Here is a 14,217-nt window from a genome sequence, read left to right as displayed (position 1 = left end):
AAGTTTCCAATTTTGGAAATTGGAAATTTCGAAGAGGCACTCGTATCGACGAGGACTTTGAGCTCGTCACAAATATAATTTTGTTATAATTTTGTGAACGATCGTTTATTAGAAACGAGGCCGACGAGGGAATGGGCTTAATACATCAGTGGGTCAAGCCCAATGACTTAAACCCACTAGGGTTGAAAACCCTAAGTATAAATAGACCTCAAACAAGAGTTTGAGATCATATTTTTTGCACCAAACCCTAGCCGCCCAAACCCTAGCCGCTCATCCTCTTCGGCCGTTGCTGCCCCGCCGCACCACCGCCGATCACCGCCGGAAAACCGCCGGTTTTCTCCTCTCGTCCCCTTCGTTTTATTCTTGTTGTTTAACTTACTCATTTACATCTAGTGCTGTAGTTCGAGTGGGTCGAAAATACGAGGTGAAACCTTATTGGAGAGGAGCTGCTGCCCCGACGAATCCACGCACCGCCGCTCGTCGCTGCCGTTCGTCGCTTGCTGGATCAGCTTGTTCCAGCCGTGAGTTGCAAGCCCCGAGGATTGGTAATTTGCAGCTTGTACGTGATTGGTTCTAGGTTTCGATTCGTCGAAATCTCACGCTACAAGAGGTAAATAAATCGAAACTTTCGTAAATTAATTCGAGCATGTTTGTATGAATTATAATTTATGATTATGAGTAATATGTGATTACGTGTTTTGATTTTATTTAATGATGAACAAGCATGTTTCGTAATTTTCGGTTTTACGTGTTTTTCAATTAAATCGATAATTACCATATGTATGGCGGAAGCGTTAAGGTACGTTGACTATGTGATTAGTTTTTGCATGTAATCGAAACTTGTTCGATCTAAAATTTTAAATTCCGCTGCGTATACATGCACGTTCCCCAACACTCGAACTGTAGTACGTATTTTCATGATCGCTTTTGGAATCTAATTTTGACCATGTTCGCGTCCGAATTTGGAAATTTACCGTTAGACAGGAATTGTAGCCAGCTGAAATAGCTTTCAAATGCCGCCAGAACCAGTTGATTTGGAATGCGGATGAGAAAGTTATGCTCGACTTCGTGGACACTACCAAAGATGTTGTGGGATTCTCTCTTCTAATTTGAATTTATTTTCCTAATTGCAACTCTTTTCTTACTCTTTGATCATTTTTGCTTCCTGGACACCTAATTTTCGTTTTGTACCTATAACATACCAAGTCCACCAATTAAAACAGAAATATATATTAATCCGAAAAAAAATCCACGTAAACGTAAACGTAGAGATTTATTTCTACACTCCACTGTATCTTTTTTTATCTAGTGTTTTTGCGGTTGTGTGTTGATGCGTATTAAAGTCCTAGTATTGTAGTTCGTGTTTTTAAGAACGTTGTTGCAAATGCACTTTTGCGCATGTTTTTTTACATGTACGTTTGTGCATGTCCATTTGAGCGAGTGTGCTTGTGCATGTTTGTTGATTTGTATTAATGTCCTAGGATTGTAGTTTGTGTTTTCATGATCCTTTTTGCGAATGCACTTTTGCGTGAGTAATTTTGTGCATGCTTTTGTACTTTTACTTATGTGCGTATCTTTTCTAACGAGTGTGTTTGCGCACGTTTCTTGATGAGTGCTTTTTTATATAACAGTTTGTATTTTGATTATCTGCTTTCTTAATTTTAATATATCTACTTTTTAAAGTCTTATTTTCCTTTCTTTAAGAGTGTTGTGAAACCTTAAGTCGCGTTGTCCTTGATATTCCCATTATTGCTCGATTTAGGCATTTAGGGGATTTGTGACGTAAGTCGTTGACAGTGATCAACAACCTTATGGAGAGGATAAGTAGATCTTTATCAAATAGATATAAAGCAAATCATACTAATAGTAGTTCTAATAAAGAAATTATTATTTCTGAAAATATTGATAATACTCTACAAAACTGGAAATTACGCAGCTCATCATCTGTTTATAAGCAAAAAGGAACATTCAAATTTACTTCTGATTATATAATAAAAACTGTTGAAGAAGCTATGCCCTTAACTGAAGGATATAATGCATTTCAACTTTTATCAAGACAATTAATTGAACAACATAAACGAAAATATAAATTTCTTCATATTGGTATGATACAAGTAGGATTAAAACCTGCAACCAGACTAGGACTTAACACGTCTGTAGTCATTTGTGTCAGAGATAAAAGACATAACAAATTTCATGATTCCTTATTACGAATAGTTGAATCTAGTTTATGTGATGGACCAATTTATTTTTCATGTTTTCCAAACTTCACTTTATCCCTCAGAGATCCAACTTTAATGCATGCCTTATGCTTAGATATTAAATCTGAAGGTTTTAATATGATGCAAGGAGCAGAGAATATAATTCTTATTTATAGAATTCAATATAAAGTTATGAATACGGTAATTCCCCGTATTAAAGAAATTCCTACACAACATAGGGGTTATACAACTCTATTTATTACTAATTTAGCAAAATCCAATTTAAAAGTCCCAAAAACAATCACTTGGGACCAAGTCAATTTACCCGAAAAATGGGTATTTGAAAAATCCTCTGAACCTGTTAAACATGAAAATAGAGAATTAGAAGAAATTATTGAACATCCAGATGGAGATGTTGAAATTAAATTCTCTAATCAGAGAATTGCTCACCTTAATCTAGGACGAAATTCTACTTCTTCAGTTCCTATTTCACAGTTTGAAAGAGATAACTTATTAGGAACAAAATTCACTACAGACGGAGTGAATCAACCAGAATACAAGGTTGAATTACCACCCTCAACATCTGGAACTTCCAGAACTATTCCTAAAAGGCAATCACCTACTCCATCTGACATGGGGTATGATGATAGAAGTGTTTATGGTATTAACACACTAACAGTTGAAGAAAAAATAGAATTAGAATTTCCGATTCAAGGACTTGCAAAAGAATTATTTTATTCTTCTGAAAATGAAATTAAAATAAAATGGTTCTACTCCAAAAAGAATTTTGAAGGACAGAAAAAATGGTTTAAGCTATATAAATTTTTTATTAAAAAGACAGAAGAAATAATTGATTTCTTTGAGTTTTTAAAAATATTTTACCAAAGTGAAAAATGTCACTTTCCTCAATTTGAAGATCCAAGATGCATTTCTACAATGGAATCTACTTTTCAAAATTACATTACAAAAAGAGGGACACTTGTTAAAAGTATTCATCCCCCTGCGGCAAATTTAACTGTTCAAATTGACAAAGACGAAGTTATTGCTACACCATATCGGAAAGGTAGTACTATCGAAGCTGTTGTTGAACAAAACAATTTTACAAATCTCTCTCTTCAATCAATTGGTAATCAATTAAATCGTATTGAGCAAAAAGTAGCTTATACTGAGTCAACATCCAAACCTTTACAAATAGAACAAAGGGTTTTGTTTAAACCAATGTCAACAGAAAAGACTGAGTTTAAATTACAAACTCAGGAATCATCTGAAATGGTAGATGAAATTGTCAAAAGACTAAAAAATCTTGGCATAAAAGAAAAAGAAATGGCTCCTCTGGAAAAAGAATCACAAGAAGGTTACGACTCAGGAGATGAGCAAGGTACGGATGACCAAGTAAATCAATTACAACATATGTTTGAAACAGAACAATAAACACCTTATCAGGTGAATAAGATATCTTCTTATAAAAATAATTTAGTTTATAATATTCCAGCAAAACCCTATTATCATAGGCAAACCCTAGTTGACCTTCAACTGGAACAACATGATGATTATATGATTGTTCAATTCGACGGTCGATCTATTAATGAACGGAATATAGATGGTATGTCAGAATACCAAATGCAAACAGTCATACATTATATGACTATGTTTGCCACGGCATGTAAATCAAATGGTAATTCAGACCAAAATATTGCAAAAATTATAATACAAGGTTTTACTGGCCAACTAAAGCTCCCTGAAGAAGCTAAAGCTCATATACTTCAGGCAGTGAAGATTGAAATGGTTAATAACCAACCAATTAATACTAATGATAGTGTTAACACATTATTGTATACAATAGCCAAACATTTCATAGGCACTACATCCTTATTATTGGATAGAACTCAAGAACAATTAATGAATCTAAGATGCCACAATTTATCCCAATTCAAGTGGTATAAAGATGTATTCTTTTAAAAAGTTTTTACACGAGCAGATAGCCAACAAGATTTTTGGAAAGAAAAATTTCTTTATGGGTTACCACATTTCTTTGCTGAAAAAATCCGTAACAGGATTAAGCAAAAACATAATGGAGTTATTCCTTACTCCCTTTACACTTATGCTGATCTTGGTTCTGAAATCACATCAGAAGGAATAAATCTATGTAATGAAATAAAATTATATAGACAAATTCAAAAGGATAAAATCCTAGGGAAAAAGATTATAGGAGATTTCTGTGAACAAATGGGACTACCACCTATTCGTTCAGAGTTATCTGAAAAGAAAAAGAAAACTAAAATTAATAAGTTTTCTAAAAATAAATATTTTCCCCTGAAAGAAAAAAAAGAAAAGAAAAGGTCAAAAGACCACAAACATGGGACTAACAGTGCCCAACCATCAAAGCAGAAGACAACACCCGTCTGTTGGCGTTGTCATAGGGTTGGCCATTATGCTAATAAGTGTAAAATGAAAAAGAAAATTAATAGCCTATCTATTGATGGAGGGCTCAAAAAGACATTGGAAAAATTATTCCTTTCTGACTTTGAGGATGATAAAACTAACCTTCAAGTATCTCTAATAGAGAACGAAAATGAAGAGTATGAATCTGATTCTAACCAATCAGAAATAAAATCAGAAAAATCTGATTGTGAAGGAAATTGCGACTATTATAAAACCTTATGTCAGGCTAACGGATTATTTGTCCTGACAAAAGAAGACAATTTTATTCTTGATATTATAGATAAAATTACAGATCATACAGAGAAAAGAGAAATACTTCAGAAATATCTGGAGGATTATTCCAAAAAAGGAAATATTGATAAAGAATTTCGTTTTAAAGAACCCGAAGCTTATAACATAAAAGAAATTCTTAACAGAGTAAAAAACTCTTAAGAAAAACCCGAAGACACATGTATTAGTGAACTAATACATGAAGTTAAAGAACTAAAAATAGAATTACGCTCTCTTAAATCTAGAGTAGCAGTATTAGAATTAAAAAGAATTCAGAATATTTCTGACCAATCAGAAGAAGAGGAAGACTTAGAACCTAGTCCAACTACTTCTCAAGAAAAAGATGGATTAAATTCTTTAACCTATATTAATATGATTGACAGAGTAATTACCCACAAATGGCATATCAAAGTCACCATAATTGTCTGGAAAGAATATTCCTTCTCTGCAATAGCTATGGTTGACTCTGGTGCCAATCTAAATTGCATCAATGAAGGACTTATACCTTCTACATACTTCTCAAAAACCTCAGAAATTCTGAATGCTGCAGATGGTAGAAAACTTATAGTAAAATATAAGTTACAAAATACGGCAATCTGCAAAATTTGTATAGAAATGCCATTTATAATGGTAAAAAATTTATCCCATGATATTATATTGGGAAATCCTTTCTTACACATGCTCTACCCTATAAAAAATGTGGATGAGAAAGGTATTACTAGTATTGTGAAATCACAAGAAATAATATTTCAATTTATTACACAACCTCGTTATCATGAGATTGATGTTTTAGAAAAACAAATAAAAAGAAAAGAACGTTTTTTAAATTCACTTACAAAAGAAATATCTTATAAAAAGATTGCTGAGAAAATTCAGCAACCAGATATACAAAAGAAAATACAAGAAATACAAGAACATATTGTTCAAACAATTTGCTCAGATATTCCCAATGCCTTTTGGGAAAGGAAAAGGCATATAGTTCATTTACCATATGAACCAGACTTTAAAGAAAGTCAAATCCCAACTAAAGCTAGGCCCATAGCAATGGGACCAGAATATTTAGAAATGTGTAAAAAAGAAATTGAAGATTTATTAAAAAAGGGACTAATTAGAAAATCATATAGTCCATGGAGCTGCCCAGCATTTTATGTTAATAAAAATGCTGAACTTGAGAGAGGAGTTCCAGGGCTTGTTATAAATTATAAGCCATTAAACAAAGCTCTTCGATGGATAAGATATCCCATTCCTAACAAAAGAGATTTATTAAACAGACTTTATACAGCCAAAATAATGTCAAACTTTGACATGAAATCTGGCTTCTGGCAAATTCAAATTGCAGAAGAAGACAAATATAAAACTGCATTCACTGTTCCATTTGGACATTATGAACGGAATGTTATGCCGTTTGGGCTAAAAATGCCCCATCTGAATTTCAAAATATAATGAATGATATTTTTAATCCATTTACACATTTATGTGTAGTGTACATCGATGATGTATTAATCTTTTCAGAATCAATAGATCAACATATCAAACATCTCAAAGCATTTATTAATGCAACTACAAAAGCAGGACTTGTTGTATCTGCAAAAAAGATAAAATTATTTCAAACCGAAACTCGATTTTTAGGGCATAATATTAAAGAAGGGACTATTATCCCGATTGAAAGATCTATTAATTTTGCGGAAAAAATTCCGGATGAAATAAAAGACAAAAATCAATTACAAAGGTTTTTGGGCAGTTTAAATTATATTGCTGATTTTTATACTAATCTTGCATTTGATACCAAACCTTTATTTGAAAGGTTAAAAAAGAACCCTCCAGAATGGACACCTGTTCACACTGAAGCAGTTCGTAAAATTAAAGCAAAAATTAAGGAAATTCCATGCATGGCTTTACCTCATCCAAATGCATTTAAAATTGTCGAAACAGATGCCTTAGACTTGGGGTATGGAGGAATCCTTAAACAAAGGATTAATAATAAAGAAATTCTTGTTAGATTTACATCAGGAGTATGGAAAGGACCCCGAATAAATTATTCTACTGTTAAAAAAGAAATTTTTTCAATTGTTCTTTGCATACATAAATTTGAAAGCGATTTACTAAATCCTTTTTTTTTATTACGGATTGATTGTAAATATGCAAAAGATATACTTCAAAAAGACATAAAGAATGTTGCATCAAAACAATTTTTTGCAAGATGGCAAGGCATGTTGTCTGTTTTTGATTTTGATATTTAGTTTATAAAAGGATTAGATAATTGCTTATCTGATTTCTTAACTCGTGAATTCTTACAGGGACAGAATGAATAAAGACAAAGGGAAGGCAAAAGCCACTGGTGAACCTTATAAGGTTCCTTCATACAAAAATGTCGTGGGAAAAACCCCATAACAATTAAGAAAAGAAGCCTTAAAGGCCACGCCAAAAGAGAACAAGCTTAGAGATGATGCATATGCTATTGCAGTATCGTCTAATATGACGAATGAATTCGTTTATCCATATCTTCCCATTTCCACAATGTGGATCGCACCAATAGAGCCTAAATATGCTCATCTTGCTGCTAATGAAGCTGCTAAATTCTACCTTCAAGAATTTGCAGACCCATTCCTTTATCCTAAGGATTACAATTTTTATTATGCAATACTTGACTCTACTGGTTCTGTAGAATTTGATTCTGTTAATCGAACAGGTGGTGAATGGGCTTATTCCAAACCTTTCTTAAAAAAGGTAATTACTCCTGAACAATGAAATGGAGACCTTTCTAGATTCAGAGAACTTCCTAAATATAGAAAGGAACAAAATAAATTTTGGTTAAATTATTTTGATTACATCAAAGCTTGGGATGGTGCTTTCTGTTATGAGAACAGACAAAGAAAGCACAATTGGTTTTTTCAATTTAGAGACTTTGATCAAAGTTCTCCTTTACCACAATGGTTTTTAATGTGGTTTAATAATTGGGTATTTCATCCTATTACTCTTCCTGATAAAATCAGAACAATTTATGATGATTTTATAAAAACAAATGCATCATTAAAAACCCCATGATTAATGTTTGCAATCCTCTATCAAGTTCCATGGATTATGAAGTGGGACGTTGTCATTTCCAAAATGCCCCTTCGTAAATTTGGAGAAATTGTTCATAATATCCCTTATCTGGGAAGAAGGATTTTAATCAAATGGTGGGAAAAGTTTGATTTCATTGCAGAAACTTCAGTCTTCTCACAAAAAGGATTAATTAATCTAGAGCCACTACCACCTCCTCCAAGTCCCAAGAAAGACATTACAGAAATTCTGAGGGAATTATTGGCATCGTCATCCAAATCGGATCTTAAGGCACAATTAAAAGAAATCCTACAAGAATCTGATTCGGATACAGAGGACACACATATGGCCAGTCTTAAATCAGACTCGATGCAAGACTCCCAGGACCCATATGATGTTTAGAAAATTGCATATGTCATTTTCAGACAGCCATAATAATGGAGTTACTGTGCTACCCACTACTGGCCACAATAATGGAGTTACTGTGCAAACCACTACTGACCACAATAATTGAGTCACTGTGCTACCCACTACAAAGTCCATGATTGAGGTCACAGTCAGCTACTATTTATGTAAAGAAAATGAAGAAGAGTTTGAAGTCCGGAAGACGACCTATATAAAGGCATACATCCATCACAAGGAAGGCATCCGAAAATTTCCTAACATCTTCTTCCTTCCTTTGGAGAGATATTCTCCCCCCATCTGTTTTATATCCGCTGCTTTCTTTATTTTCATGATCGTTTTTCGAATCCAATTTCGACCATGTTCCCGTCCGAATTTGGAAATTTGCCGTTAGACAGGAATTGTAGCCAGCTGAAATAGCTTTCTAATGCCGCCGAAACCAGTTGATTTGGAGTCCGGATGAGAAAGTTATGCTCGACTTCGTGGACACTACCAAAGATGTTGTGGGATGCTCTCTTCTAATTTGAATTTATTTTCCTAATTGCAACTCTTTTCTTACTCTTTGATCATTTTTGCTTCCTGGACACCTAATTTTCGTTTTGTACCTATAAGATACCAAATCCACCAATTAAAACAGAAATATATATTAATCCGAAAAAAAATCCACGTAAACGTAAACGTAGAGATTTATTTCTACACTCCACTGTATGTTTTTTATCTAGTGTTTTTGCAGTGTGTGTTGATGCGTATTAAAGTCCTAGTATTGTAGTTCTTGTTTTTAAGAACGTTGTTGCGAATGCACTTTTGCGCATGTTTTCTTACATGTACGTTTGTGCATGTCCATTTGAGCGAGTGTGCTTGTGCATGTTTGTTGATTTGTATTAATGTCCTAGGATTGTAGTTTGTGTTTTCATGATCCTTTTTGCGAATGAACTTTTGCGTGAGTACTTTTGTGCATGCTTTTGTACTTTTACTTATGTGCATATCTTTTCTAACGAGTTTGTTGTGCACGTTTCTTGATGCGCATTCATGTCCTCGAACTATAGTACGTATTTTCATGATCGCTTTTGGAATCCAATTTTGACCATGTTCGAGTCTGAATTTGGAAATTTGCCGTTAGACAAGAACTGTAGCCAGCTGAAATAGCTTTCTAATGCCGCCGGAACCAGTTGATTTGGAGTCCGGATGAGAAAGTTATGCTCGACTTCGTGGACACTACGAAAGATATTGAGGGATGCTCTCTTCTAATTTGATTTTATTTTCGTAATTGCAACTCTTTTCTTACTCTTTGATCATTTTTGGTTCCTAGACATCTAATATTCGATTTGAACCTATAAGATACCAAATCCACCAATTAAAACAGAAATATAAATTAATCCAAAACAAAATACACGTAAACGTAAACGTAGAGTTTTATTTCTACACTCCACTGTATCTTTTTTATCTAGTGTTTTCGCCGTTGTTTGTTGATGCGTATTAAAGTCCTAGTATTGTAGTTCGTGTTTTTAAGAACGTTGTTGCGAATGCACTTTTTGCGTATGTTTTTTTACATGTACGTTTGTGCATGTCCATTTGAGCGAGTGTGTGCGTGCATGTTTGTTGATTTGCATTAATGTCCTAGAATTGTAATTTGTGTTTTCATGATCCTTTTTGCGAATGCACTTTTGCGTGAGTACATTTGTGCATGCTTTTGTACTCTTACTTATGTGCATATCCTTTTCTAGCGAGCGTTTTTGTGCGTGTTTCTTCATGCGCATTCATTTCCTCAAACTGTAGTACGTATTTTCATGATCACTTTTGGAATCCAATTTTGACCATGTCCGAGTCCGAATTTCGAAATTTGTCGTTAGACAGAAATTGTAGCCAGCTGAAATATCTTTCTAAAGCAACCGGAACCTGTTGATTTGGAGTCCGGATGAGAAAGTTATGCACTACTTCATGGACACTACCAAAGATGTTCAGGGATTCACTCTTCTAATTTGATTTTATTTTCCTAATTGCAATTCTTTTCTTACTCTTTGATTATTTTTGCTTCCTGGACACCTAATTATCGATTTGTACCTATGAGATACTAAATCCACCAATTAAAACAGAAATATAAATTAATCCAAAAAAAATCCACGTAAACGTAAACTTAGAGTGTTATTTCTACACTCCACTCAATCTTTTGTATCTAGTGTTTTTGCTGTTGTTTGGTTATGCGTATTGAAGTCCTAGTATTGTAGTTCCTGTTTTTAAGAACGTTGTTGCGAATGCACTTTTGCGCAAGTTTTTTTACATGCACGTTTGTGCATGTCCATTTGAGCGAGTGTGCTTGTGCATGTTTGTTGATTTGTATTAGTGTCCTAGGATTGTAGTTTGTGTTTTCATGATCCTTTTTGCGAATGCACTTTTGCGTAAGTACTTTTGTGCATGCTTTTCTACTTTTACTTATGTGCGTATCTTTTCTAGCGAGTGTTTTTGTGCGTGTTTCTTGATGCGCATTCATGTCCTCGAACTGTAGTACGTATTTTCATGATCGCATTTGGAATCCAATTTTGACCATGTTCGAGTCCGAATTCAGAAATTTGCCGTTAGATAGGAATTGTAGCCAACTGAAATAGCTTTCTAATGCCGCCGGAACCTGTTGATTTGGAGTCCGGATGAGAAAGTAATGCTCGAAGTCGTGGACTCTACCAAAGATGTTGGGGGATTCTCTCTTCTAATTTGATTTTATTTTCCTAATTGCAACTCTTTTCTTAATCTTTGATCATTTTTGCTTCCTGGACACCTAATTTTCGATTTGTACCTGTAAGATAGATAATCCACCAATTAAAATGAAATATAAAATAATCCAAAAAAAATTCACGTAAACGTAAACGTAGAGTTTTACTTCTACACTCCTCTGTATCTTTTTTATCTAGTGTTTTTGTTGTTGTTTGTTGATGCGTATTAAAGTCCTAGTATTGTAGTTTGTGTTTTTAAGAACGTTGTTGCGATTGCACTTTTGAGCATGTTTTTTTACATCTATGTTTGTGCATGATCATTTGAGCAAGTGTGTTTGTGCATTTTTGTTGATTTGTATTAATGTCCTAGGATTGTAGTTTGTGTTTTCATGATCCTTTTTGCGAATCCACTTTTGCGTGAGTACTTTTGTGCATGCTTTTGTACTTTTACTTATGTGCGTATCTTTTCTAGCGAGGAAGTTTGTGCACGTATCTTGATGCGCATTCATCTCCTCGAACTGTTGTATTTATTTTCATGATCGCTTTTGGAATCCAATTTTGACCATGTTCGAGTCCGAATTTTGAAATTTGCCGTTAGAGAGGAATTGTAGCCAACTAAAATAGATTTCTAATGCCGCCGGAACAAGTTGATTTAAAGTCCGGATGAGAAAGTTATGCTTGACTTCCTGGACTCTACCAAAGATGTTGAGGGATTCTCTCTTCTAATTTGATATTATTATTTCCTAATTGCAACTCTTTTCTTACACTTTGATTATTTTTGCTTCCTAAACACCTAATTTTCGATTTGTACCAATAAGATACCAAATCCACCAATTAAAACAGAAATATAAATTAATCAAAAAAAATATCCACGTAAACAAAAAAGTAGAGTTTTAATTCTACACTCCACTGTATCTTTTTTATCTAGTGTTTTTGTTGTTGTTTGTTGATGCGTATTAAAGTCCTAGTATTGTAGTTCGTGTTTTTAAGAACGTTGTTGTTGCGAATGCACTTTTGGGCATGTTTTTTTTCATGTACGTTTGTGCATGTCCATTTGAGCGAGTGTGCTTATGCATGTTTGTTGATTTGTATTAATGTCCAAGGATTGTAGTTTGCGTTAGTACTTTTGTGCATGCTTTTGTACTTTTACTTACGTGCGTATCTTTTCTAGCGAGTGTTTTTGTACACATTTCTTGATGCGCATTCATCACCTCGAACTGTAGTACGTATTTTCATTATCGCATTTGGAATCCAATTTTGACCATGTTCGACTCCGAATTTGGAAATTTGCTGATAGGCAGAAATTGCAGCAGCTGAAATAACTTTCTAATGCCGCCGGAACTAGTTGATTTGGAGTCCGGATGAGAAAGTTATGCTCGACTTCATGGACACTACCAAAGATGTTACGGGATTCTCTCTTCTAATGTGATTTTATTTTCCAAATTGCACACTTTTCTTACTCTTTGATCATTTTTGCTTCCTGGACAGCTAATTTTCGATTTTTACCTATAAGATACATAATCCACCAATTAAAACAGAAATATAAATTAATCCCAAAAAAATTCCACGTAAACGTAAACGTAGAGTTTTATTTCTACACTCCACTGTATCTTTTTTATCTAGTGTTTTTGCTGTTGTTTGTTGACGCATATTAAAGTCCTAGTATTGTAGTTTGTGTTTTTAAGAACGTTGTTGCGATTGCACTTTTGCGCATGTCTTTTTACATGTAAGTTTGTGCATGTCCATTTGAACGAGTGTGTTTGTGCATGTTTGTTGATTTGTATTAATGTCCTAGGATTGTAGTTTGTGTTTTCATGATCCTTTTTGCGAATGCACTTTTGCGTGAGTAGTTTTTTGCATGCTTTTGTACTTTTACTTATGTGCGTTTCTTTTATAGCGAGTGTTTTTCTGCACGTTGCTTGATGTGCATTCATGTCCTCGAATTGTAGTACGTATTTTCATGATCGCTTTTGGAATCCAATTTTGACCATGTTCGAGTCCGAATTTGGAAATTTGCCGCAAGAGAGGAATTGTAGCCAGCTGAAATAGCTTTCTAATGCCCCGGGAACCAGTTGATTTGGAGTTCGGATGAGAAAGTTATGCTCGAAATCGTGGACACTACCAAAGATGTTGAGGGATTCTCTCTTCTAATTTGATTTTATTTTCCTAATTGCAACTCTTTTCTTACTCTTTGAGCATTTTTTCTTCCTGGCACCTAATTTCATTTTGTATCTATAAGATACCAAATCCACCAATTAAAACAGAAATATAAATTAATCCGAAAAAAATCCACGTAAACGTAAATGTAGAGTTTTATTTCTACACTCCACTGTATCTTTTTTATCTAGTGTTTTTGCTGTTGTTTGTTGATGCGTATTAGAGTCCTAGTATTGTAGTTCGTGTTTTTAAGAACGTTGATGCGAATGCACTTTTGCGCATGTTTTTTTACATGTACGTTTGTGCATGTCCATTTGAGACAGTGTGCTTGTGCATGTTTGTTGATTTGAATTAATGTCCTAGCATTGTAGTTTGTGTTTTCATGATCCTTTTTGCGAATGCACTTTTGCGTGAGTACTTTTCTGCATGCTTTTGTACTTTTACTTATGTGCGTATGTTTTATAACGAGTGTTTTTGTGCACGTTTCTTGATGCGCATTCATGTCCTCGAACTGTAGTATGTATTTTCATGATCGCTTTTGGAATCCAATTTTGACCACGTTCGAGTATGAATTTGGAAATTTGCCGTTAGGGAGGAATTGTAGCCAGCTGAAATAGCTTTCTAATGCCACCAGAACCAGTTGATATGGAGTCCGGATGAGAAAGTTATGGTCGACTTTGTGGCCACTATCAAAGATGTTGAGGTATTCTCTCTTCTAATATTATTTTATTCTCCTAATTGCAACTCTTTTCTTACTCTTTGATCAGTTTTTGGTTCTTAGACATCTAATTTTTGATTTGTACCTATGAGATACCAAATCCTCCAATTAAAACAGAAATATAAATTAATCCAAAAAAAAAAATTCCACGTAAACGTAAGAGTTTTATTTCTACACTCCACTGTATCTTATTTATCTAGTGTTTTCGCTGTTGTTTGTTGATGCGTATTAAAGTCCTAGTATTGTAGTTCGTGTTTTTAAGAACGTTGTTGCGAATGCA

The 14,217-nt window shown here is 34.1% G+C and overlaps 1 protein-coding gene across 1 annotated transcript; it reads left to right on the top strand.

Moving 5' to 3' along the window:
• Window positions 1-1,364: 1,364 nt before the first annotated feature.
• Window positions 1,365-8,357, top strand: LOC105949756 (uncharacterized). The gene is made up of 10 exons (XM_088821236.1): window positions 1,365-3,579; window positions 3,694-3,804; window positions 3,916-3,986; window positions 4,180-4,277; window positions 5,297-5,491; window positions 6,718-6,861; window positions 7,211-7,251; window positions 7,378-7,640; window positions 7,750-7,846; window positions 8,119-8,357. The coding sequence occupies exons 1-10, from the start codon at window positions 1,812-1,814 to the stop codon at window positions 8,355-8,357; spliced, it is 3,027 nt and encodes a 1,008-aa protein (XP_088677362.1). The 5' UTR covers window positions 1,365-1,811.
• The last annotated feature ends 5,860 nt before the right edge of the window (window positions 8,358-14,217 follow it).

Source organism: Erythranthe guttata, chromosome 8, assembly GCF_056151865.1.
Source record: "Erythranthe guttata isolate IM_541 chromosome 8, IM_541, whole genome shotgun sequence".
Lineage (NCBI taxonomy): Eukaryota > Viridiplantae > Streptophyta > Magnoliopsida > Lamiales > Phrymaceae > Erythranthe > Erythranthe guttata.
This window is presented reverse-complemented; position numbering and strand designations above follow the sequence as displayed.

What these genes read in the sequence shown, in the direction of transcription:
- LOC105949756 (XM_088821236.1), top strand. Translation starts at nt 1,812, where the DNA reads ATGGAGAGGATAAGTAGATCTTTATCAAATAGATATAAAGCAAATCAT. An exon ending in AAACTTATAGTAAAATATAA is followed by an intron (nt 5,492 to 6,717) that starts GTTACAAAATAC and finishes TTTATTTGAAAG; the next exon opens with GTTAAAAAAGAACCCTCCAG. An exon ending in AGTTCTCCTTTACCACAATG is followed by an intron (nt 7,847 to 8,118) that starts GTTTTTAATGTG and finishes ATTTCATTGCAG; the next exon opens with AAACTTCAGTCTTCTCACAA.